At 31.5% G+C, this 27,678-nt stretch overlaps 1 protein-coding gene across 14 annotated transcripts in view; it reads right to left on the reverse strand.

Annotated features, from left to right (window-relative positions):
• The window catches only part of LOC139502288 (otoferlin-like), a 135,544-nt gene that overhangs the window by 37,736 nt on the left and 70,130 nt on the right, over positions 1-27,678 (reverse strand). For 5 of the 14 annotated variants that reach the window (XM_071291800.1, XM_071291792.1, XM_071291734.1 and 2 more), the window contains 18 exons: positions 27,384-27,581; positions 26,599-26,715; positions 25,472-25,624; positions 24,573-24,765; positions 21,988-22,247; positions 21,488-21,649; positions 19,952-20,023; positions 17,388-17,525; positions 16,834-16,995; positions 15,274-15,445; positions 14,575-14,702; positions 12,250-12,384; positions 11,420-11,443; positions 7,190-7,322; positions 6,025-6,206; positions 4,830-4,931; positions 483-617; positions 158-301 (listed from right to left, as the gene is read on the reverse strand). In XM_071291800.1, the coding sequence (XP_071147901.1) occupies positions 158-301; positions 483-617; positions 4,830-4,931; positions 6,025-6,206; positions 7,190-7,322; positions 11,420-11,443; positions 12,250-12,384; positions 14,575-14,702; positions 15,274-15,445; positions 16,834-16,995; positions 17,388-17,525; positions 19,952-20,023; positions 21,488-21,649; positions 21,988-22,247; positions 24,573-24,765; positions 25,472-25,624; positions 26,599-26,715; positions 27,384-27,581 (2,610 nt within the window). The remainder of the gene's footprint in view (positions 1-157; positions 302-482; positions 618-4,829; positions 4,932-6,024; positions 6,207-7,189; positions 7,323-11,419; positions 11,444-12,249; positions 12,385-14,574; positions 14,703-15,273; positions 15,446-16,833; positions 16,996-17,387; positions 17,526-19,951; positions 20,024-21,487; positions 21,650-21,987; positions 22,248-24,572; positions 24,766-25,471; positions 25,625-26,598; positions 26,716-27,383; positions 27,582-27,678) is intronic. The other 9 variants (XM_071291809.1, XM_071291785.1, XM_071291816.1 and 6 more) reach the window with 4 other exon arrangements.

Genomic DNA, 27,678 nt, shown 5'->3' on the forward strand with positions numbered 1-27,678 from the left:
CTATGTCTTGAATTAAATTGTTACCAGATTTACCTTTAAAAATCTGTAATATACATGTACCTGCATTTAAACATAAGAGCTGCTTAAAACTCTCATCATTTGAGGGAGAGGTACCACAGGTATTTACAGAAAAGATGTTCATATATAAGCAGCTTACCTTGACAACATAAACTCGGACTAGAACTTTGATTGGTTCATTACCAGGTAATCCCTGGAACAATCCCAGTTGTGGGTTACCTCCCCCTACTGCTGTGTCCTCTATATCATCTGGCAGTGGTATCTTGTAAATCTTAAGTGATCCCTTTGAAAAAGAAGAAAAAGACAGGATTAAAACAGTACAGTTTATATTGTTTTTTTTCTATATATCTATCAAGAATAGCTGATAGCTTTCAGTAGTCAACAAATGGACTTTTGTCAATGTTTCATAAAAAAACTTTGTCAAGATTCTTGAAAAAAATGAAATATGGTTAACATGGATTTACCTTAAATTTCCCAACAATTCGACTTTCATCATCGTCTGCAGATCCTGTATTTTTACCACGATATAAATCAAAAGTATGCAGCCAATCGGTGAAGCCATTGAATTCTGGAACACTTTCTAATTCATATGGATAAACCTAAATAGGTAAAATATCATTAATTAAGGAAATGTATTCCATACATTTATATCATTTAAAGAGAATTTATTATACTGCCTAAGAATTTATTATATTGCCTAAGAATTTATTATACTGCCTAAGAATTTATTATACTGCCTAAGAATTTATTATACTGCCTAAGAATTTATTATACTGCCTAAGAATTTATTATATTGCCTAAGAATTTATTATACTGCCTAAGAATTTATTATACTGCCTAAGAATTTATTATACTGCCTAAGAATTTATTGTACTGCCTAAGAATTTATTGTACTGCCTAAGAATTTATTATACTGCCTAAGAATTTATTGTACTGCCTAAGAATTTATTGTACTGCCTAAGAATTTATTATACTGCCTAAGAATTTATTATATTGCCTAAGAATTTATTATACTGCCTAAGAATTTATTATACTGCCTAAGAATTTATTATACTGCCTAAGAATTTATTATACTGCCTAAGAATTTATTATACTGCCTAAGAATTTATTATATTGCGTAAGAATTCATTATACTGCCTAAGAATTTATTATACTGCCTAAGAATTTATTATACTGCCTAAGAATTTATTATACTGCCTAAGAATTTATTATACTGCCTAAGAATTTATTATACTGCCTCTAAGAATTTATTATACTGCCTAAGAATTTATTATACTGCCTAAGAATTTAACAGAGCTATTAGATAGTATAGTAACTGGCTAAAACATCCATTCCAGACACAATAGAAAAAATAAAGGTGACAGACGATCAATTCACCAATTTCAAATTAGAACATATATAAAAGTATTTTTTTTGTAATATATATTTTATTATTTTCATTTCATTTTCAAATCTCATCTATAAATAAAGATGCACAAACAGATTATTCTGCCATAACTCCTAAACATATAGTTAACCATACTTGTTACAAATTATAAAATACAAAGTCAATAACAGAATAATACAGAATACATCTGCATTGAGCTCTATTTCTTAATAATATTATCAATGTTTGACCATTTTTCTTTTATTCTTATTGCTTTATTGGTAGAGCACAAACTCATAGAGACCATGTCAACCCTATAATAGTAGTTAAGCCATTCCATTGCTTCAGCAACAGATGGGACTGTAAATCTAACTCTACATAAATAAACATATCTCTTCAATATCAGAATACATGTATTAAGAATATCTTTAAATAAATGATATTTAACACCCAAGATTATACTTGATAAGGTTGGGAGAAAGCTTACATTACATATATCTTCTAACTTTTGAAAAAAATTAAGCCAGAATGTTCGAATATATCCACATTCAAAAAAGAGATGTATGTATGTTTCTTTAGTTTCTGTACAAAAAGTGCACAGTTCTGTTTCACTATATTTACATTTCATAAGTAAAATATTTGTTCCTAGAATTCGATGGAGTAGTCTGTATTGAAATGCCCTTAATGTGGGATCTTCAGTTATAAGTAAGGGAAGGCTAAAAAAATAATTCCATTCTTCGGCCACAATATCTATTCCCAATTTTATTTTCCATTTCTCTTGTATGCGTGATGGGGTTTCCTTTATTTTATCTAAAAAAATTTTATACAAATGTTTTGATACTTTATCAACTGTTTTTATGGCGGTAACAATTTTGTGACCGACAGTATTTAGTTTGAGAAATACTTGAGAATGAATAACATTCTTCCATTCCTTTGGAAGTGCCAAGAAGATTAGTCCATAGAACTCTAGGAAAGTTGTTTTTATATTATAATTTCTAATAAATTCATCATAATTGTAAAATTCTCCATTTTCCTTAATGAGATCATTTATGAAAAAATACATTATTCTGTATCCAACTTTTATAAAAAGCTGTTTTTCCATCAATCATAATATTTTCATTTAAAAACAATGGTTGAGACAAGATGTCACTTGGGGCTGTGGTCAGAGGTTCACACAGTGAGGCCCATGATGAGATTACATTTTGCCAAAAAGGGTTAAATTCTTCTTTAATTTTATTGAGTGCTGATTTTGATAAATGCCAAATATTTTCTCCACCATTCATTTCAAGGTGATCTGCCAAAAGAACCTTCCATGATGAATAGTTTGTGGGGTCTAAAACTTTTTTAACCCAGGATAACTTAAGTGATTATATAAATGATTCAATATGTGGCATTTTTACACCACCATCCTCGTAATTTGAGATATTAAAGTATATTTCTTTTAATTTTGTCCCCTTTACCATCCCACACAAATCTGTATAGCATAGCTTGTATCTGCTTTAATATATCTGGGGATGGATCTGGTAAAACAGTAAAACATTGAATTAGAATTGGTAGGGCAAGAGTTTTCACAACTACAATTTTCCCATATATAGTAATATTTCTGAATGACCAATCACTTAAAAGATTTTTTTCTTTTTTAATTTTTTCTAAATAATTATCAACACATATATCAACTTTTGACAAACAATATTGAATGCCTAGGAGTTTGAAATTTCCTGAATGGTTCCATATTATTTTTTTATTTGTGTTTAGCTCCTCACCACAGCCCCTTTTTGCCCCAATCCATATAACTTGGGTTTTTTCAAAATTAGCCTTCAAACCAGAGCATGAGTAAAACAAGTCTATCTTATTTAGAGCACTATTGAGAGATTCTTCACTATCATCCAGGATCAAAGTCGAATCATCAGCATACTGGCTGAGTAAAAATTCAGAATTTTTAATCTTTATACCATTAATGTTGTTGTCATATTTTATTGATGCACTAAGCAGTTCCAAACATAAAATAAAAAGATAGGGAGACAATGGATCCCCTTGTCGAACCCCCCTCTCTATTACAAAAAAATCAGATAGATAGCCATTATTTTGAATGCAGCTTTTTGAATTGTAGTAAAGGGTTGTGAACCATTTCACTATTGTGTCACCAAAACCTAGAAATTTCAAGGTTTCGCATATAAAGTTCCACTCAAGAGAGTCGAAAGCTTTTTCAAAGTCCAACAAGACAAGCAAGCCAGGAATATCTTCGTCATCTACTTTTTTCAAGAGGTCATATATAAGCCGTGTACACTCACCAATATATCTGCCTTTCATAAAACCAGTTTGAGTTTCACTAATTAGGTGATCAAGGACTTTTTTAATTCTATTTGCAATACATGTTGATACTATTTTATAATCTACATTAAGTAGTGAAATAGGTCGCCAATTTTTAGAAAATGTTTTGGTTTACCATCTTTGGGTAGACAGGTGATAACACCTTGTGTTTGTGAAATTGATAATTTACCTTCTTGAAATGCTTCTTTGAAATTAGAACATATATAAAAGTAGCCCTTCCCTGACAATAGTGCTTTTGATGTCAGTTTTTACTAAAACTAAACAACTAATTTGTAGAAATGAAACTTTTGGGAAGGGAGAAATATATTAAGACTATATGGAGCCAACATTTACTTGTTAATGAGTTTGCATTAAAAATTGAGGATTAATGCACTCCATAGTAGACTTATTTAAGGTTTCAAGAAAAACCAGGGGTTATTTATAGAAGTAGCTGGCTTTCGAAGTGGGGTATTTTATTACAAGACTATAAACATTGGTTGAAAATTGGCCTGTAGAAAGGTGATTCATGTATGATTCAGGATATACCTAGTTTCTATGAAGTTAATATTTAGAAAGCTGGTAAAATGGCAAAATTTGGTTAAAAAGCAAGGGATTTTGAATTGGTCGTCTGACACTTAAATGGTCCAAATCTATAATTTTTCTGCAACTAGATAAGACAATTAGTTTCTAGCAAAAAGATTTTTACAAATACAATGGTATCGTCTTTTTTAGGAAATAATTATTCATATCAAATGTGGTTTATATTAGTTATAGTATCTGAGAAAAAGACTTTGACCTTGATCGCTGATAAAATGAGGTCATGGTCAGATGAACCCTGTCTGATGGCCATTTAGACCTTGCAAGGAACCCATATACCAAATATAGTTATCCTATTCCTCATAATAAGAGTAAATAAGAGAAAAATTCACATGACAAAAACACTTTTTTTTTCAAGCAGTTGCTGAACCATGAAAATGCAGTCAAGGACTGTGGAAATATGACAGGCGAAGACTTCATTATATAAGACATCTGCATACACTGTATATAGCATCCATGTGTTCTATCTTCTGAAATTTAAAGTTTTATACAAATAGTGTAAGATGCCACTGCAAATGCTGCCACCATCACTTTTTACCTTAAATATTTCTTTGTCCCTTGTGAGTGGTATTTCTTCCTCCTCCTCCTCACCCATATCAAATGCTTTGTTTAGAAACATGCCAACATTAGATGATATAGACTAAAACACAAAATTACAACATCTATGTACAACACCAAACAAACAATTACAAAGTAAAACTAAAAATGACAACATATAGAATACAAAACAAAAGAGTAAGGTAGGATTTGATGGATTTGGTCAAAAATCAATTTACTTGTATCTATAAAATAACATTACCCAGATGTTCACAAGACATAGGTTTGTCAGATATCAGTATTACTGGGTTTTCTTACATGCTTGCTTAAATCTAGACCTTCAAACTTTTTTCGTTTCAGGAATTTATGTCTTCTTATTTATATTTAATTTTTACAAAAACCTTATACAAAATTATTTTTACGATAAAGTGTATACTGGTCCGTTGATGTTAATGAAATAAATATCATTTTGAGTACGGCTGTTGATACGTACATTTGATTTGACCAAAAATGGCAATTTATAACAAATACTGTCGATTCATTTATTTTCGTTGGTACTAATTTTCATTAATTGAGGAAAACTTGCATTTTTGTGGATATTTAATTTCATTGTTTTGGCAATGGATGTATACTTCTTATGAAATTTGTAATTCAATGAAAATATAAATTCATGGTTCCATACACCAACGAAATCCTAGAAAATTGGCATTCAACGAATATTAATGAATCCACACAAACATAAATGCACTTTTAAAATAAATCTTCAACGAAAATGTGTATATGCAAAGAAATGTTTCCTCTATTAAGTGCATACAATATAAGGCTTGACACAACAGTCATACAAATAACATCAACATATGACAAGTATATCAGTGTCCACAAGTTCTGAAAAAAATATCAAAAAACTTTGTAATCTGGTCAGATAATTCATTCTGTCGCCAATGGTCATGATAAAAACTATGACTTTTAAAAGACTTATCATTCAAGTAAAAGTTAACAATATAAATTTACAACATTGACACTCAAAGTGAATCTTATAAGTAGAAGTGAAAAAGCACACTAACATTCAGGCACAGATAGTTTTGTTCTGGTCAAAAGGAAGATAATGTAGTTTTGTTCTGGTCAATAGGAAGATAATGTAAAGGGACATGTTTAATAAAGGAACTACACTAGTACGAAAAGACGCTGAAAAATACCTTTAACTGAGATGTTGTGTTTTTGGCTTTATCTTTTTTGCGTTGAGCTTTAGGAGACATTTTTGAGGCAAGAGTGACTGCTTTTGCTGTGCCTTTTAATGTTCTCTTCTCATCTTGCTTCTCCATCTTTTTTAAGGTGGCTTCCATCTTCTTTGCTTCTTTTGGGTTATAATCTGGATCATCTAAAAAGATCATGAATAGAGCCTTCAGATTAAGAGTGGAAGTAAGATTAAAAATTAAAAATATTGCAATATCTAAGGTTGGTGAATTGGTATGATTTTTTGACAAAAAGTTTTTGAAATTAATCAACTGTACATCTCCTTGGTCTTAGATGGATACACATCTTATTTTTTACTGTCACCATTAGGTATAGAGCCATATGGAGGTGTTTCCTGTTTACATAACCTTGACCTCAGATGGATACAAACCTTCATTTTTACTGTCACCATTAGGTATAGAGCCATATGGAGGTGTTTCCTGTTTACATAACCTTGACCTCAGATGGATACAAACCTTCATTTTTACTGTCACCATTAGGTATAGAGCCATATGGAGGTGTTTCCTGTTTACATAACCTTGACCTCAGATGGATACCAACCTTCATTTTTACTGTCACCATTAGGTATAGAGCTATATGGAGGGGTTTACTGTTTACATAACCTTGACATCAGATGGATACAAACCTTCATTTTTACTGTCACCATTAGGTATAGAGCATTATGGAGGTGTTTCCTGTTTACATAACCTTGACCTCAGATGGATACAAACCTTCAATTTTACTGTTATCATTATGAAGTTAATCCCTATTTTCTTAACCTTGACCTCAGAAGGATACAAACCTTCATTTTTACTGTCACCATTAGGTATAGAGCCATATGGAGGTGTTTACTGTTTACATAACCTTGACCTCAGATGGATACAAACCTTCATTTCTACTGTCACCATTAGGTATAGAGCCATATGGAGGTGTTTCCTGTTTACCTAACCTGAACCTCAGACGGATACAAACCTTCATTTTTACTGTCACCATTAGGTATAGAGCAATATGGAGGTGTTTACTGTTTACATAACCTTGACCTCAGACGGATACAAACCTTCATTTTTACTGTCACCATTATGAAGTTGATCCCAATTTACTTAACCTTGACCTCAGATGGATACAAACCTTCATTTTTACTGTCCCCATTAGGTATAGATCCATATGGAGTTGTTCCCTGATTATTGTTCATTGGAATGTCTGTCTGATTGTCAAGGTCAACTGGGTCGATGATATCATTCCTTTTGTTTTTATCATGTTCCTGTAATAATATGTATGTCTTAAATTCAGTTCTTGTAAAAAAATTACCGATGTATGTATTTCAGATGGTTTTGTAACTTCAATTTAAGGATTTTATGGCTAGCTGAAACCAATCATAGTATACATATTTTTCAGTTCAAAATCTTTTCAAAGCCTAGCTACATACATTCCCATTGATCAAGGTATAATATCGCCTTATTCACTTCCTGTTACTAAAATCTTTTTTTTTTAATTCTCAATTATAGGTTTCATAGTTCCACTTTATTTAACAGTGGAAAGTTATTTGATAATGAGTACATTTGATAAAGAATTTATTCAAAATTGTCTCTTACTTATTGATATATACAAATACCTACATGTTGTATGGTTGAATGTCATATGGCATTAGACAAATAAGAATCATAGGAACATGAAATGTAGGTCAAGGGGACTTACTTGTGTTTGAAGCTACCAAGTTACCTCATTGAAGGTCATTTATTATCATAGTGCTAAAGCAAGTGAATCATAATATGTGGGTCATGTAACAATATTTTTATTATAAACACTATTCAATTATTTTTTTCCAAAGGTAATAAAATACTTAATAAAAGAGAAGGTAATAATAATGGTGTTTTGAGTAGGACTAACTTTTATGAGTACACAACGTACAATGGTGACTAGTGATTACATTTGTCCTTATACTCTGTTGAGCAAAAGTATTACAGCAAAAGTCATATGTTATGTTAAATTATTCTTTTTTACCTACAAATATATCTACTGTAAAGCATGTGCAGTGGATGCTCAAAGTATGCCATAGTATTATTATATGTAGCTCACACATAAGAAAAAAGTATTAATGTAAGTTTTTTAAGATAAGCAATAAATAAAACAATTGGTTGCTTCATTTATTAAATGTCAACAATATCAATTGTATATGAACTTAGCAGAATATCTGTTCAACTCTACTAGTCAGTGACCAACAAACCTGTTTTGTCCAATCAAGGAAGTATATTATATACTGCAGCTGTGCTATTTGAGCAGTCAAATTGCATTGACCGTATATTCATATGTGATATACAGTCACTGACCGTATATCACCTTGTTTATGACGTTGACAATATGTTTCCGTAGAGTTTTATTTATGACGTCAATAAAACATACAGGTTCGCGGAAATTTTACGTCTTCCGTTGAAAATCAAGAAATGATGTTTTTTACCCTAAATGCTTCGTTTAGAACAGTTATAAGAGTTGCAGTATATAAAGAATAACCATACATTGTCTCGAAATATCAATGTTATTTGTACTCGGCTCGAAACAGGTAAAAATGCTCGGCATAGCCTCGCTTTCTACCTGTTTCTAAAGCCTTGTACAAATAACATTGATATTTGGAGACAATGTATGGTTATTCTATATATATTACTTCCATGACCAAATGAATCTTTGAATTAAAATATAATATTAAATCAAGCTGGAGAAACTAGGAGGTAGATGCTCTTAACGAATAATTTTTATCTCAGAGAGAATGTGTCTCTCATATATAGGTCCATGTGCATCTTCAACAATAGAAAATCTCGAACATTGTAGACTAGCATACAGTTTATGGCAAAAATCTCTTTTTCTTCGATCTTGTTTTGCTGATAATTTTTCCTTCTATCTGCTATAGTTTTTAACCAAACACAAAAAGGGTAAATATCGTCATTTATGGGCAATAACTTCTATAAAAAGACAACTGACAAATTTATCGATGCCGACCTAATTGTAGATCTTGTCTTATCTGTGATAATTTATAAATTTTTTTAGTTTCTATCTATAACAGTTTTCAAGATAAAAAGCAGCACATAACAAAATGATGTAAAATTAATAAAGGGCAATAACTCCTATTATGAATTGACTAACAATTCTGCCCATGTAGCTCAGAGTATTAATCTTACAGATCATTTTTGAACATTTCTGTCAAAGTCAGATTTTATCTACAAGATAATAGGCAACAATTGCATTTGAACCATATTATCTTTTTATTTTATAGCTATGTTGGCCATGTTATTTTGCAGGCAGGATAATGGAACACATTTTTTAAACAACAAAGATGAATGTGACCATGTTTGGTTCCAATTGGCACAATAGTTTTTAAAGAGCCTTTTTTGGGCCAGTTGAGCCTATAATATATATTGTGTTGAGGGCCACTGATACAAGATTTCTGAAAAATAATTTAGTATATTTGTTTAATTGAAATATTTTGGTCATGAAAGGAAAGTTTTAGGTAAGATTTAAGTTAATTCCATTTATTTTCTCTTTTATTTGAAGTAAAACATTGCATGCTAAAAATAGTAAGTTGTAAAAAAGGACAAAAGAAAGCGATCAGTCACATAAACCAGTCATATTGAAGCAATACCAAAAGAAAAGATATTTCAAGATAGATTTGAGGGTGACAGGGACACACTACTAAAATAATACTGGTTCTGAAATATCTTAAGTTTTAGATCATTGTTCATATTAAAGTTTTAAGGTTTAAACCATGTTAAAACTAAACTTTATTTGTTTCAAATATAAACTGAATAATTGAATCAATGGTACAAATGTACCATAAATAAATAATTTTATAATGTATATATTGAATAAAATTTAAGGAACAAATGTCAATACACATCAGCGAATAAGAAAGGCAAGAATAAAAATTTGTATTTTGTAAAGGTTAATAGATTGGTGGATTTTATTTTTGAGAGAACTTTCAAATTAACAATTGGAAGAAAGCAGGTCCAAATAAATGGTCCATACAATGGATGCAACTTTCTCATGCAAATAAGGATTTGTTTACCTGATTTTACACAGATTTACAACATAAACAATGCTAGGAAAATAAAATTTGTGTACATGAAAAGCTTCAGGCTGAAAAAAAAGACTGTTCCATTAGTCCTCAATGAGTCCAGTTCTAATCATTGTAAAACAAAACAAAAGTCCATGCATATGCATCTTCATTTTCAATATTAAAAAAATATTTATAAATACAGAGTGCTATAAAAATCTTAATAGGGAGGTGTGCTTATGGTCCTTTTGGCCTTAAAAAGGAAGTTTTAAACTTTTATTTTTGTCAAATTTTCTAGAATAGGAATTAGGCATTCTTGAAAGCAATCGACATAAACATTTAATATTTCCTATGGCAATTTATCTTTTCATCAACTTTCTAGTGTTTTTTTTATCACATTTTTACTTTAGAAATAATTTGGTCATATTTTTAAAGTTATAAAATTGAGAATGGAAATGGGGAATGTGTCAAAGAGACAACAACCCGCCCAAATAAAAAACAACAGCAGAGGGTCACCAACAGGTCTTCAATGTAGCGAGAAATTCAAGCACCCGGAGGCGTCCTTCAGCTGGCCCCTAAATAGCTACTTTATTTGAATTTGTATTCATCAATTGTGTTTCATAAAGACCTAACATCATTTGGATTCTTTTTATTCATTATCATTTATGAGGTGCAAAAATAAGTGGTCAAAACGGTACAAAGGTGTGAATGCAAACTTTGTAAAAAACAAATCAAGTATCAACAAAAACACAATCTTTCTGAAATCCACAGAAGAAAATAAATAAATTCATAGTATCATACCATTAGCCCTTATCAAGATCTTTCTGTTCACATGGATTTTTTTGTTCAAATTTGATCTTTCTATTTTTTAAATCACGTTTTGATGACAGTTTGTAGGCATCAAATATTATTCTTAAAAAAGATAGATCTTTATTGCAACATTTAGAAGCTATTAATCTTTCAAAACAATTTTCTGATTTTTTTAATTCAAATGTTGGTTGATTTATGCTTTAATCATGTTTGTTAAGGTGGCAATGTGGACTTATTTGTGGGAACATCAGACTTCTATATAAAAGTTATGAATAAAAGTGATAAATCTTGATTTCAATTGGTCAAGCGGTTACAAAGGTGGCCATAATTTTTTTTAAAGCTAAAGATTGAATGAAGTGACATATGCAAGATGCTTTGTGTGAAGGCAATAGCCCACAGTGGCCTTTTGGTCCATTGGGACTAAGTACCTATTGATTACTTTTAGAGTAACTGGACTCAATGATAAGAGAAAGAATGTGAGATACCATGGTGCAATGATAATTTACCTCGTCAGGTGTCGAATTGGGATCCTGTGAATTAACATAAAGGGAGGTAACAAAGCTCTAGCTACAATGTATCCTGACATGCTGTTATGTTAATGATTATACTCAATGATTGTTTATGTGATAGGGGGTCAGCAACAGAACACACTAAAGCTGTCTGTAAACAAGGATCACTTGGTTCCCTGTTCATTAAACAGAACATAGGGACCTGACAATACTCATCTCCAAACCATGAATGAAGAAAACTTTATGTCTGAATACAACAGCGAATCAAGGATACAAATTAAGAAAATGTTTTCAAAGATCTGAAACCTTACTTCTGGTGACATAAATTGACAAAATATGCAAACAGATGTGATGCAGAATTTCAGTGACTTCACAATTTAGTCTTTTTTTTCATTTAACCCTGATAAGATTTCAGGGAAATTTCTTTTACAAACTATTTTTCATTAATTTTGGAAAAGAATGTCCATGCTTCATTTGAATTTTTTTTTAATATCTGGAACTAATGCATACTGAACAATAGCCATCCAAGGTTTGGAGATAATACTACACAAAGCAAACTACAGCCAGGGGAGATAACTATAATGTGCTAACAGGGACAATACGGTGTACTGTAACTATAAATCAAACAATGTTTTTCTAGATCTATTATATTTCTGTATCCTTTCACAATAGCTATAAAAAATATTTCCTTCTGACAATTTTGTTTTATAAATTAATGCTAAATGTATAATCGTCTTTTTACATTTAATTTTAGTTCTAAATTATTAAAGGTCAAATCCCATAGTCAAGGTCATTATCAGTATAAGCTGAAACAGATAAAAACATACCTGTATCAAGGTATCAACAGAAGCAAAGTATTTACTCCACCAATCTAAATTATCAACGTCAAGGTCATCCTCATCCTCAGGCAACGATTTCTTCTTTCGTTTATTTTCTGCTGTTTTTTGTTTCTTTTGGTCCGCCTGTAAGTAATTATAAATCTGATAAATGATTTCAGAATATATTTTACATCAGATATTGGAGAATAAAATTATCCAATGGATTCTAATGTACTGAATCCCCAAACATGACTAACATGCAGATTCAAAAGAAAATTGTAAACTTTAAACATTCCATAATATTGCATTTCAATTCTGTATTTATTGATGTTAACATTTTTAGTTCAACATAAAGTGTCTAAAACAAAGTTATGAATGAGACATAAAAGTCAATTATTTTTAAAGAAAAACTTAAGACATTAAGAATAAACTCTACACAAGTAGGTAAACAATTTTATCTTTGATTTTATTTTTGAAAATTCATTACAGTGAAAACCAGGTGCTCCACAGGTGCTTAGCTTTATACGACCGCAGAGGTCGAACCCTGAACAGTTGGGGCAAGTATGGACACAACATTTAAGCTTTATACAGCTCTGAATTTGGATTGTGATTAAATAGTTGACACAACATAGGTTTCTGACACAGAATAAACTTAAAAACTTTAAAATTTTAAATTGGACATATACCTATACCTATTATGGTCCAATATCAAAAATCTAAATACATGGTTAGATTGAGCATATCAAAGAACCCCAAGAATTCAATTTTTGATGAAATCAAATAATGTTCAATTTTAGACCCTTTAGACCTCAATGTGGACCAATTTGATAACCGGGCCCAAATATTAAAAATCTAAATACATGGTTAGATTCAGCATATTGGAAAACCCCATATATTCAATTTTTGTTGAAATCAAACAAAGTTTAATTTTTGACCCTTTGGACCTTAATGTAGACCAATTTGAAAACCGGACAATACAGTGCAATTGAATATTTCTTGCTATTGCGCAAAACTGCGCAATTGAAAATTTCTTGCTATTGCACAATATTGTGCAATTAGATATTTCTTGCTATTGCGCAATTATGTGCAATTGAAGATTTCTTGCTATTGCACAATACTGTGCAATCTAAAATTTCTTGCTATTTCACAATACTGTGCAATTGAAGATTTCTTGCTATTGTGCAATACTGTGCAATCTAAAATTTCTTGCTATTGCACAATACTGTGCAATTGAAGATTTCTTGCTATTGCTGAATACTGTGCAATTGAAAATTTTTTGCTATTGCACAATACTTAATATAAGAATTTTGGACCCCGATTTAGACCAACTTGAAAACTGGGCCCATAATCAAAAATCTAAGTACATGTTTAGATTCAGCAGATCAAAGAACCCCAAGAATTCAATTTTTGTTAAAATCAAGCTAAGTTTAATTTTGGACCCTTTGGACCTTAATGTAGACCAATTTGAAAACAGGACCAAAAATTAAGAATCTGAATACACAGTTAGATTTGGCATATCAAAGAACCCCAATAATTCATTTTTTGATGAAATCAAACAAAGTTTAATTTTGGACCCTTTTGGCCCCTAATTCATTGGGACCAAAACTCCCAAAATTAATTCAAACCTTCCTTTTGTGGTCATAAACCTTGTATTTAAATTTCATAGATTTTTATTAACTTATACTAAAATTATTGTGCAAAAACCAAGAAAAATGCTTATTTGGGACCTGTTTTTGGCCCCTAATTCCTAAACTGTTGGGACTTAAACTCCCAAAATCAATCCCAACCTTCCTTTTGTGGTCATAGACCTTATGTTAAAATTTCATAGATTTCTGTTCACTTAGGCCAAATAAAAATATATGTGTGGTTCCAGTAATCCTATCGTCCCTACTTTTTCTGCTTAAAAATAGCCTACCCTAAAGATTTTATTGTCATTTTTCATTAAGCACTGTTAAAGTCAGAATGTTGCTCCCATAGACTCAATGTAAAAAAAAAACATAAAATAAAAAAAAATCTCTACCTACCTACCCTAACTTTTTTTTAGATGTAACTGGAACCACACATACTTTTTTATTTGGCCTTATACTAAAGTTGTTGTGCGAAAACCAAGAAAAATGCTTATAAGGGCCCTTTTTGGTCCCTTATTCCTAAACTATTAAAACCAAAACACCCAAAATCAATCCCAACCTTCCCTTTATGGTCATAAACCTTGTGTTTAAATTTCATAGATTTCTATTTACTTTTACTAAAGTTAGACGACAACGACAAGGCCAACGTGATACCAATGTACGACCAGTGGTTGTATAAAAAATTAATGCTGAGGAATTTGTTTACCGCATCAATTGCAAGTGGTCTGTTTTTGTTGATGAGAGGTAATCTTTCATCTGGCATAGTGATGGCTACATCATCAACCTTTACTGAAACTTGAGGTCCAATTATTTTTGGAGCATCAGGGTCTTTTCCTGTAAATAAACAAAAGAGTAAATTTTAACCAATGTAATTTTTGTCTACCAAATAGAAAGAAGAGTGAACATTCTGAAATGGGTCCCTCTGACAAGACAGAATAGTATGTTGAAAGTCTATTAAACTGAAGATTTAGATCCAATTAACACTCATACAAAATTTAATTGATCTTTATTTGAAATGAAGTTAAAAGACCAGTTTGTGTTTACACAAGGGAGATTATTCTGTCCAGATCAATCTTATTAAATCTAGTTCATTTACACTGCAACTTTAAAAGAACAGATCATAAGTAATTACCTCACATATTGTAAACAAACAATTGTACAAATAGAATAGGGCTCTGAAATACAAGTTTGCATTTACATTTGCATAAGCAAAGTCGATGGAGATAGATCAAGAGAAACAAAGATACCCATATTAAGATAAGGAGATTGGTATGATCCAATGAAGTGAGTGTTGACTTAAGTCAGTCACTAACCAAGAAAATAATGTCATATATATTTATATGGCAGACATAATCTTTACTATATAAACTCTATATCTATGACGTCTTCGTCTATCTCTACTCACCTGGGAATAACTTTTGTAGAGCTGCCTTTGCTTTCTTTGTAGTAGGAATATACATGAACTTGTGTATAGAGTTAATTACATGTGTACCAACCAACACATATCGGCCAAAGTTACGGCAGTCTATACACCTTATTGTAATTGGAGGACAGTAATTTTCATTTTCTGGCAATTCCTGAAATAAAATTTATAGATTAAGTACAAAATAAAAGCTTCACTCTCATTCTTATTAATTCCACAAACATGATCAGATGAGATAAAAGACTTTTTAACTATTCTGATATAGCTTATGTTTATTTTCTACTTTTTCTTTTCTTGTAGATTTTCCATGGTAGCTTAGCTCATGTGTATTTAGTAGGGATGTCAAAAGATCTGAAATTTAATACTCGGATACTCGGTCAAGATACTCGAGTACTCGCGAGTACTCGGATGAATCTTAAACGTCTATTGAAAAGTATAGATTTAAGATGGCATGCAGTGTTTTTGTTATTACCTTTCATAAACATAAGTCAAACGTACTACAAACATAGCTTGCTCCTCTGTTTTTTGTTTGTGTCAATTCAACAATGAATTACCGACCGCTGTTTCTACAAATAACCTATCATAATACCAATCATTCTTTGTGTACACGTTCATGAACCAAATTTTAATAAATCAAAAATATTTGAATATAATGTCCGACACAGTAGACAATATATGCACTGTCTGTTTCTGAGGAGTTGGTCATTTTTATGATACGACTTGTCCATTTATAATTTGTCGACAAGAATATTGGACTTCAAATTACTTGTGCTTTTTTGTGCTGCTGAGTTTTACATGTTCTGTGTTGTTTGGTTTTATTTGGCAACATTTTTTGTCTGATTTTCTTTTTTTTTTACCCACGACGTTGTCAGTTTATTTTCGACTTTGAATGTCACTCTCGTAATTTCGCCTATCTTTTAATTGTAAATTAAACAATTATAGTTAAATTTCAAATACTGTGCAATTAAATTAATTTAAATGTAAATTGCATACCAATCACGTTTGCATAGAATTCTCGATTACAAACAAAGATAAGTTTTACGGCTTGTGATGAGTTAATTATTAATCCATGAAAGTATTGATCTGTGTACAAACACCTTTAAAAATGTCTCCAATCAGTCACTCTGATTTTATTCTTGTTTAGAAATCTGATATGGTCAACAATTTCAGACAAAAGACTGTTTGACTTTCCAATTTTTTTTGTTACAAGTAGTGCACATGAAACCATGCCCATGGAAGAAAAGAAGTTTGCTGGTACTACTATAACAAATATAAGCCTCATGATAAACATATTTATGCTCTTATTTGGTTTTATTTAGTATAACGAATGTGATATTTCAACGGAACTAAAGTGAGTGGTAATGTGAAGAGAACATATCTCAAGATTATAACAGGCAAACGAGTATCTGAGTACTAAAACTGTACTCGAGTACTCGGTCTTCCGAACAAGTAGCCGAGTACTCGAGTACTCGTTGCCATCCTTAGTATTTAGAGTACTTATGAAGACATTTCTGGTTCTCTGCCCATACAAATCAGACTTACCACATCAAATGATTTGACCAATACACTGAAATTTGGATTTTTCTTGGTATGCTGTATAACAGAAGACTGTTTAATTGACCCAGCACATTCAATGTCTATTCTTGGTCTATCCACTGTTGATAACTGGACTCTCTTGAGATCTCGAACTCCCCAGAATAAAACCTGAATTAAAATGTTGGATATTATTATATATTTATTTCTATATTTCATCAGATCTACCATTTTTTTATTTCTGTATTGTTTTTGTAATATAAAAAATATAATATGACTGAATGTTCTTTATGGTTGTCTAAGGGGCCAGAATGTTAGGGTATACATATACAAGACAGTAACCCAATGAAACATATAAATAAAGTTTTTAAATCATTCTCTCAGGGTCATTTGGCACTTAAAGTATTCCTCAATATCACTTTGTCTGAAAATATTAATGCCAGAATAGTTTGCAAGTACTTTTAAAATCAAACATCACACCGAAATAATTGCTAAAACACTTTATAATTTCAATTAAATTTTCTAAGACTTTTGATCTATCCTCAATAGCATAACTTATTTACCTCAATTCTGTGTTTACTAAGTATTGGTCGTATGCCTTTAGGTACAGGCATAACAGGCCCACGATCTTTCTCTCCTTGTTCTGGCATTTCTAAGGGAGGCAAATCTTCACCACCTTTCATATCACCAAAGGCAGATAACTGTAAACACACACAATTCATTAATAATCTATTCATATTTTTATCTATTGGTAAATCATATATCATAAGTATAACATTCTGTGATGAAACAACCTTTCTTGATAAATATCTTCCAATCCTAAAGATGATTATTTTTGCTATATTCAAATTATATCCTTGCTTCTATGATTCAAAAATTTCTTTATACAAAGAAATATTTATTTTCTAATATTCTTTGAAAATTTAAGAATCAAAATGTTAAACATAAATAAAGTGTTTTTTAACTTTTGGAAATAAAGTGTTCAAGACGAATTTTTGTGGCATGCATTTCTATCCATAACAGTGACCTGAAAAAACACATACAAAAAAAAAGAAAACACAATGGAGAAATTAAGTTTGACATTCAGTCAAAAATAAAAAAAAAACAAAAAAAAAAAACCCCAATAAACATCATTGTAATTCTTTTCAATCTAAAATGGCCTATTTGTTAACACAGAGTGCACACACTGAAATGTCTCGTCTTCTTTACTTATCATTGATAGTCCTAAATATAAAGCTTTATTACAACTGTCACATAAACTTAACTTTAACCAATATAACTAAGCATTGATCAATGAACCATGAAATTTAGGTCAAGGTCATATGAACCATGCCAGGCAGACATGTACAGCTAACAATTCTTCCATACAACAAATATAGTTGACCTATTGCTTATAGTTTAAGAAAATTACACCAAAACACAAAAACTTAACACTGAGCAATGAACTGTGAAAATGAGGTCAAGGTTGAATAAAATCTGCACGACTGACATATAGATCATAAAATATTTCCATACACCAAATATAGTTCACCTATGGCATATAGTATTAGATAAAAAGACCAAAATTCAAAAACTTAACTTTGACCACTGAACCATGAAAATGAGGTCAAGGTCAGATGACATATTTCCGCTAGACATGTACACCTTACAATCATTCCATACAACAAATATAGTAGACCTATTGCCTAAAGTATGAGAAAAACAGACCAAAACACAAAAATTTAACTATAACCACTGAACCATGAAAATGAGGTCAATGTCAGATGACACCTGCCAGATGGACATGTACACCTTACAGTCCATCCATACATTGAATATACTAGACCTATTGCTTAAAGTATCTGAGATATAGACTTGACCACCAAAACTTAACCTTGTTCACTGATCCATGAAATGAGGTCAAGGTCAAGTGAAAACTGTCTGACCAGCATGAGGACCTTGCAAGGTACGCACATACCAAATATAGTTATCCTATTACTTATAATAAGAGAGAAAGTAACATTAAAAAAAATCTTAACTTTTTTTCAAGTGGTCACTGAACCATGAAAATGAGGCATGCGACTGACAGAAACTTCGTAACATGAGGCATCTATATACAAAGTATGAAGCATTTAGGTCTTCCACCTTCTAAAATATAAAGCTTTTCAGAAGTATGCTAACGCCGCCCCCACCACCGACGCCCCCGCCGGATCACTATCTCTTTGTCAAGCTTTCTGCAACAAAAGTTGCAGGCTCGACAAAAAATGCATATGAGATATTTCACAAGTCACTCTCCCAAAAAAATGGTCACTGTTCTCAGATTTTTATTATTATAAACTCATCAAAGGTATTATTCATATAAAGGAGGAGGCATGATAGCCCCTGTAAAGATTTTTCTGATGATTAAATTCATCTGAGTTTTGAATAGATCAATAGAAGATCCAAAAAAAAAATACCTTGAATAATTTTGTGTGTAGAGTTAAATCAATCTTTTGATAAATAAACAATTAACTAACATTATAATTACTATATTTAAATTTTTAACATTGACAAATCTAAATGTAAGACAATGTGAAGAAAAATTGTGCAAATTTAATTTTCCAATTATATTTCAATATCATAAATAAGAACAATCAAATCATATAGGTTTCAACGAACAAAGTTGGAAGGAAAAAATCATTTAAAACACTGTTGATGAAAGCTCATACAGTCCTTTCTCCAGGTGAGCAAAATACCAGTGTTTACAGTCTATATTTTTCTCAGGTGTACAAAATGTCTACACAAACTTAAATAATACTAAAATACCGTTGGTGTTTAGATGTTAAAAATACATAATTGTTCTAGTCCCACTCTTTACAGTTTTGGACAATAAAATGTTAAAACAGTCCTTATTCAAACTATAATTACAGTGAAACCTATTCAAACCAAACCATTAGGTCATGAACTTTTTTTTGTCATATTGATGTATGATCCTGTAGTTTATTTGGGGTCAAACTGTTGTATAATCCAAAAATGACACTTCATTATTACAAAAAAATCATCATAATAAGTCTATGAAAAAGATTAAGGATTTTAAAAAGACTAGTAACAAATAACTTGAGAAAGGAAATTCTAAAATCAACAACATAAAAAGCATTTGAAATTATACCAGCGATACTACTTTTCTGGCGTAGAGTGGTGTATGACAGGCTCTCGTCAACTCTTTCTCGTCAAATGGGAACTATACAACATCAGGATAAATAGGCATTAAAGACAGAAACAATGCACAATACTTATAGCAATGTTAAAAAAATGGCTTTGATAAAAATACTTATAGCAATATTCAATAAATGCTTTGATATTAAACTTTCAATAAAATATTTAAAATTTCCAAAAAATTGAAAAAATAAATTGATTGATTGGTTGATTATTTACATAAATTCAAAATTTGCCATTCAAAGGATATTCATCATAATGAAATTTTAAAACAAAATGCAAAATCGAAAGGCTTCTTTTAAATTGTATTAAAAAGTCAAAGAAACTTACAGTGAATTATTGAAATTTATTTATGGCAGATTTTCATAAGGCTTTTTCCGTTCACAATACCAATAGCTAAAACATTCAACCAAATTGCAGTTTGAATTCACCTACACATGATCAACTGGTTCAGCATTTTAGCTGATGGCTTCAGTGAAAGGGTGTTAGTATTGGAAAAGGAAAAGGAGAAAGCCTTTTGACTATGCACAATTAGGGTATTAAATAACTAATGTATTTAAATTTTAAGGTATAAATATGAAGATTTCATTGTTATTTTAAATTAAATCATCAATGCAATACTAAGTAACATAGTGATGACTCTGGATGTGAGCAGAAAATCAAACTATTTTACATGCATTATTGATAACTGAACCATTCAAAGTGCACCATTCACAGGAAAACAAATGGATTCAGAGTTGCCTTATATTTCATTTTTGAATAATTTTTTTTGTTCAAAGCGAAACCCATATTTATAATAATACTATCTGTCAAGTTACTCCAAAAAATGTAGAAACATATGTTTTATTCTTTCTTTAAGGTGGTAGACCTAGGTTAAGGGAAATAACTCTTAAAATCATCAGTACGTTTGTGTCAACCATTTTCAAAAACATATTCTAAGCTTCTAGGTTACATAGATTATTTTTAATCTGTTTCAGGTAAATGCTTAAAAAACATTGATGAACTTGACTTTTACAAACGCTTAACTGATTTAATGAGTTATCTCCCTGAACCAAGGTCTACCCCCTTAAATAAACATTTTAGATTAATAAATGAGTAAAATGCAATAGAATAATAATTTTCAACATTTTAACCAAAATTCCAATTTGATTTCTTAAATTGATGAAAAATTAGGTTTTAAATAATTTCATGTTTTGATAACAGTTTAAACAAAACCACTCCAGATTGAAATATTCAAGCATTCACTACTTTCTAATGCACAAGAACAACATCAACTTGGGATTTCTACAGACACTATGGAAATCTGGATTGTTCCAGTGATTTCAACTAAAATTCAATTCTAAACACATCCAATTCAATTAACATTACAAACTTGAATTGTTTCATGCCATTCTGTGAAATCTGTGTATTACCCAAATCTGTTAAAAAAAAACCCAACTCTATCTTTTTGTAGGAATAAATGTTTTCTATATATAAATAACAAAAATACCTGGAGAATTTCAAAAGCTGCTAAAAGTTCTCCTGCTTTATCTGGGCCTCTATAGATATCCCACCATTCTAATCGTGGAGGGAATTTAGGTCCATCATAACTTTCAGAGCTCATCTTTACAATTGGTCTTGCCACCGCTCGACCAATAAATTCTGATTTTCCCTACAACAACAATTGTAAGTATGAAGTAAGATCAGGCATTTTATAACTGTACATGTATAGTTGAATAATGAACCTGTTGTATTTGAAAACATGCTTACATGGATTACTGATATACCGTGATGATGATTGAAGTTTTTATGACCTTGACTGACTATACAGTCCTTGCACGGTCAGCCCTTGCTTGTGTCTTTTGGGGCATGATATACCATCAAAAGCATGATTTCTCTTTGTAGTTTTTTTCAACTGTTAAAGACTGACAAGAAGGAAGTATACACTGTACACACTGTCAGCTATACATGTATAATACAAACATTCCTCAACCTTCCCTACAAACTCACCACTTTATCTTGATCAAAGAGTTCTATAATGATAGTTGGTGGATATTTGGCTATTTCCTGCATCAATCCATACATCTCTACCTCATTAATGATTAACATTTCATCCCAGGTTGGACTGAGTGTCTCCTCAATCACTTGTGTAGCTACACTCTGGTTGTTAAACACAACTCTAGCAAAAGGATCGGAGAGTCCTGAGGCATCAGAACCAATTAGACTTCTAGCCTGGTACATGTGAGCTCTTACTTGGAATGTTTGTCTCTCTGCAATTAAACACTTGGAGTTGGTTAGGTTTTACTAATGACATTTAAAGATGCTGTTTGGTATGTATGAATATGACTAATGGGAAACACATTGATACCTACGGGTATTTTAATTTGATTACAGATGACAATGAACAGGTATGTAGGGTTGTTACTATATAAAAACACAAATTGCAAAAGATTGTCAATCTCATAAAAATGCAGCAATCCCTAAAGTCTATTCTCCAATTATTGTGATATTTTCACTTTTTTTTATGGGTATGAGAAAAATATTTCTTCTCATGAGTGAAATATCTGTTCTCAGATAAGTATTGGTCAAATTTAATTGTGACGTAAAATTTTGTTGGTTTCTGCTGAATTTTCCTATTTAGAAGACACGAAAAAAGGCGACCATGCCTGATGAAGTCACATAAAAAGTACACAACTTTCTTCAAATCTTGTTGAATATATATATTCAGACACTAAATTTAAATATGATAAAGAACACAATAATGAATATCTTACCTGTAAAGTGTATAAATGGTGGGGGGACACCATGAGGTTTATTAATATCTTACCTGTAAAGTGTATAAATGGTGGGGGGACACCATGAGGTTTGTTAATATCTTACCTGTAAAGTGTATAAATGGTGGGGGGACACCATGAGGTTTATTAATATCTTACCTGTAAAGTGTATAAATGGTGGAGGGACACCATGAGGTTTGTTAATATCTTACCTGTAAAGTGTATAAATGGTGGGGGGACACCATGAGGTTTGTTAATATCTTACCTGTAAAGTGTATAAATGGTGAGGGGACACCATGAGGTTTGTTAATATCTTACCTGTAAAGTGTATAAATGGTGGGGGGACACCATGAGGTTTATTAATATCTTACCTGTAAAGTGTATAAATGGTGGGGGGACACCATGAGGTTTGTTAATATCTTACCTGTAAAGTGTATAAATGGTGGGGGGACACCATGAGGTTTATTAATATCTTACCTGTAAAGTGTATAAATGGTGGGGGGACACCATGAGGTTTGTTAATATCTTACCTGTAAAGTGTATAAATGGTGGGGGGACACCATGAGGTTTGTTAATATCTTACCTGTAAAGTGTATAAATGGTGGGGGGACACCATGAGGTTTGTTAATATCTTACCTGTAAAGTGTATAAATGGTGAGGGGACACCATGAGGTTTGTTAATATCTTACCTGTAAAGTGTATAAATGGTGGGGGGACACCATGAGGTTTGTTAATATCTTACCTGTAAAGTGTATAAATGGTGGGGGGACACCATGAGGTTTGTTAATATCTTACCTGTAAAGTGTATAAATGGTGGGGGGACACCATGAGGTATGTTAGTATCTTACCTGTAAAGTGCAGGGTTTCCGCTGGCGGTCGCCATTTTCGCAATTTGCGAAAAAATAATAATTGTGGCGATTAAAATTCATCATTGGCGAAAGAATTTGGCGAAAGAAATATATATAAAGATTTATTTTCAGCCATCTTGTTTATTTACTTATTTCGGATTTCTCGAACTTTACCAGATCAGACAATACTCGGAATTCACCTTGAACTCGTTAAGGGATTTGACAGAAAATCAATAATCAGCTGATTGCATTTATAGCTATCGACATCAAAGGACTTATTAATAAAGGTGTTAATTGTATTATATGACAAAATGATATGGTTAAATGGCGTCCGTCACATGTCACAAAAGGGATTTATTATAACAACTTTGCGATGCACGTGTTTGAAGCAAAATTTTGACGCTTCCTCGCGATGATCCTTCTTTTAATTATAGTCAAGAAAAAAAACTGTTGTTATGCCGAAAAAGGTTCAAAAGCAAGAAAGGTCTCTGATTTTGAACATTATCATTTAACTTTGATATAGATAATTGATTTGAGTGGGTACGTCAGTCGTTTCAGTGACACACGTGTTTCATGCATAGTTTTACTCGTTTACGATGGTTTAGAAAAGAAAACTGTCCTTATGAAGAAATCTATTCAAACGGTTCAATGTAATGACTACACATTACACAAGGGATCAATTCCAAGTGATAAAATTTTTTGTTTTGTTGTAAAAACCTCTTCTTATTGAGGGGGGACTGGAAAAAAAAGGAATATTTTAAAAGAAAAATATATTTGTGTTACTTGGCGAAAAAAATAATAAAGTGGCGAAAAATATATTGTTTTGGCGAAAGAGGTGGCGAAAAAAATAATTGAACCAGGGGAAACCCTGAAAGTGTATAAATGGTGGGGGTACACCATGAGGTTTATTAATATCTTACCTGTAAAGTGTATAAATGGTGAGGGGACACCATTAGGTTTATTCATATCTTACCTGTAAAGTGTATAAATGGTGGGGGGACACCTTGAGGTTTGTTAGCTATTTGCATAAGTGAGTTTTGATCATATCCACCAGGAAGACCAGTGAGAAAGTCCTTTTTATGTTTGGTCAGTCCTAACCATAAGTACAATTGTACTTTAGCCTGTATTACCCAACCAGCTACACTGGTAGCCTTCTTTCCTGGTAACTGAAAATTTATATAAAAATTAAAATCAGTTGATTTGTTGGTAATTCACTGACCTCTATAGAAAGAACCAACAGAATGTTTAGTAGAAAGTGGTACAATTGTATACCAAATGATGTTTATACCTCTTGTTGTACAAGTTTGGTTTGATGGCTCTTGCTTACACTACTGTTTAATAAGTAGACAAATATTCCATTGTTGTTCAAGAATGTTTTTACAGACGTAACAATTATCAAGTTTGCTGCCAGTTCCCACATTTATTTCACTTTTTTGTACTCTCACAACAACTTTTTTGTTAAACGTCATTTGATTTTTTTATTAATTCTTTATGTTCTTTGTCCATGAAGGAATTTAAGTGATGATTGCAGACGTTTCGTGAATTCATCATATGTTTGTGATTTAGATTTGATTTGATATGTTTTTAATGCCAATTTTAAGCACCGCTTTTGGGATATTTCATGGTTTACTGGTGGAGCAAGCCAGAGTGTTGTGATTTATAGAATGATTAACATGCATGAACTATTTGCCACTGGACGTTAAGCAACCAACATTGAATCTTGACATACATCTTTATTTCATTTCAATCTGGAAAGCTTGTATAAAGCCATTACTGTCTGTATGTATGAAATTTAATTTGGACATTACAATTTGTCTATATACATCTTTTCTCAAAGCAAGTGTGTAATGTGTAGGCCAAATTCTGCCATACCTTTAAAAATAATGTCTGAACTTTAGAACAGTCTTTTCCTCTCTCTTCATCAACAATGGAGTAGATAAGATCCTTTGCATGTAATCGCTGGTAGGCCAATCTTTTGTGTCCACTGATCATCCATATAAATACATCAGGGAGGGCATGTTGGGGCTGAAATAAATATAAATACATCAGGGAGGGCATGTTGGGGCTGAAATAAATATCAAAATTTGTCATTTGGATGCCTTATACATGTATATAGTGTTAATATGTCTATTGAGAGTTAAGCCTTTTCAATTGATATTTTATAGTGTGTCTTTCTATGTTGTGATGTTACAATATTATTTCAGGTAAGGGTGAGGATTGGTACCTATCAAAACCTTTAAACACGCTGTATTTGTTTGTAATTGTGCTAAGTCAGAAACCTGATGTTCAGGGGTTGTCATTTGTTGACGTGGTTCATAAATGTTTCTTGTTTCTCATTTTTAAACCGTTGGTTGAAGACTGTATTTTGACCTATAATGGTTTATTTCTACAAATTAGGACTTGAATAAAGAGTTGTCTCATTGTCACATACCATGTCTTTTTTTATTTATATATGTATATTATTAATTTTTTACACTTAATCTTTCTAATAAACCAGTCGTGGTTAACTTATTCTTAGCTATCCATTTATTGATATCTAATTTATAAATTATTTACATTAAATTGTATTGCTATTTTTTTATTTTTTTAATTGTAATGGCAAAAAAAAGAAGAGAGACCATAACAACATCACCCAAAGTCTAAAGAAAACAAAATTTCCCTCTTCATTGTAAGAGATTTAATTCTTCCTTTGGTATATTCTGCTTCTTTTATTTTGCAAACACCTTTTTGACTACTTTCAAATTCCTAAATGCTTTTAAAAGTAATAAAAAAATCTAGGGCAAAAAATGCGGTACATCAAATATATGGTAACTGGTTAGAATCCATGAGACTGGACTTCAATATGCAACCAAGTCTTTTGCAACCACTAGTCATTCATATACCAAATACTTAATCTAATTCTCTAATACCCTTTCTCAACACAGCTTTTCCTATATATTCCTTCCTATCAGCAATCATTTTTTTTCTCACAATTATAATATAATCTAAAGAGAACAAACCTCCTGAGAGATATTTTTCAGTTTCTGTAAGAACTGGTTTGCATAGCGTAGTTTATCTTTCATGTTACTTTTTGTCGTTGTAGCTTTCATTGTTCTGGCCATAGTGGACAACTGATCCTGAAATAAAACAGAAATTCAATTTTATAGCTTTAAAGGGTTCAGATTCATAATCATTTTTGACATGAGGGATCTTTTGTGGTTTTAACGATACTATTTGAGACACTGTGGATTAAACTGTTCGGCCACAACTTTTTTACTGTTGGTGAAACAGGGTTTTTATTTAAATAAAGTTATCAAGAGAAGACATACTGATGGATATTTTCTGCTAAATTGCTGACTAAGGGGAAAGATAGGTTATTGAATCGTATGTTATTGAACCATACTGATGGATATTTCCTGCTGCTTACTAAGGGGAAAGATAGGTTATTGAATCGTATGTTATTGAACCTTACTGATGGATATTTCCTGCTGCTTACTAAGGGGAAAGATAGGTTATTGAATCGTATGTTATTGAACCTTACTGATGGATATTTCCTGCTGCTTACTAAGGGGAAAGATAGGTTATTGAATCGTATGTTATTGAACCATACTGGAAATCCATATGCCTTCGGTGGTTCCCAGAGGCAAAGAAATTGGTCCCAGTGTCTCTACCCCTATATGGCTGTGGGAATATACATGTAAAAATATGCAGCTTTTTCTGCTGGAATGATGACATTAAATCTCATGCCTTAAGTAATGCCAAGCTCTCTGCAACTTAATGGGGTGACCTGTTAGTTGTTACATACCATTTCTCGTAATAATAATTTCTGCCTTTCTTTATCCAGTTTAGTTTTGCCTGCTCCTGATCCAGCGGTAGTACTTCTAACTATAGAAACAAACTTAGAACAGCCTGATCCTAATTCTTCAAACACACCCCTTAATCGTTTTTCTGGAAAAGGTTGTTCCTCATTGATCATGTGATTAAAATCATGAATGCCATCCTCCTTAAAAAATAAATTATAAATTTTTAATGAAATTGGACAGTTGTAATCAACAGTATTTCCCCTTATACATATAATTTTGTTTAAAGGTTACTCAGTT

This window comes from Mytilus edulis, chromosome 1, assembly GCF_963676685.1.
Source record: "Mytilus edulis chromosome 1, xbMytEdul2.2, whole genome shotgun sequence".
NCBI classification, from domain to species: domain Eukaryota; kingdom Metazoa; phylum Mollusca; class Bivalvia; order Mytilida; family Mytilidae; genus Mytilus; species Mytilus edulis.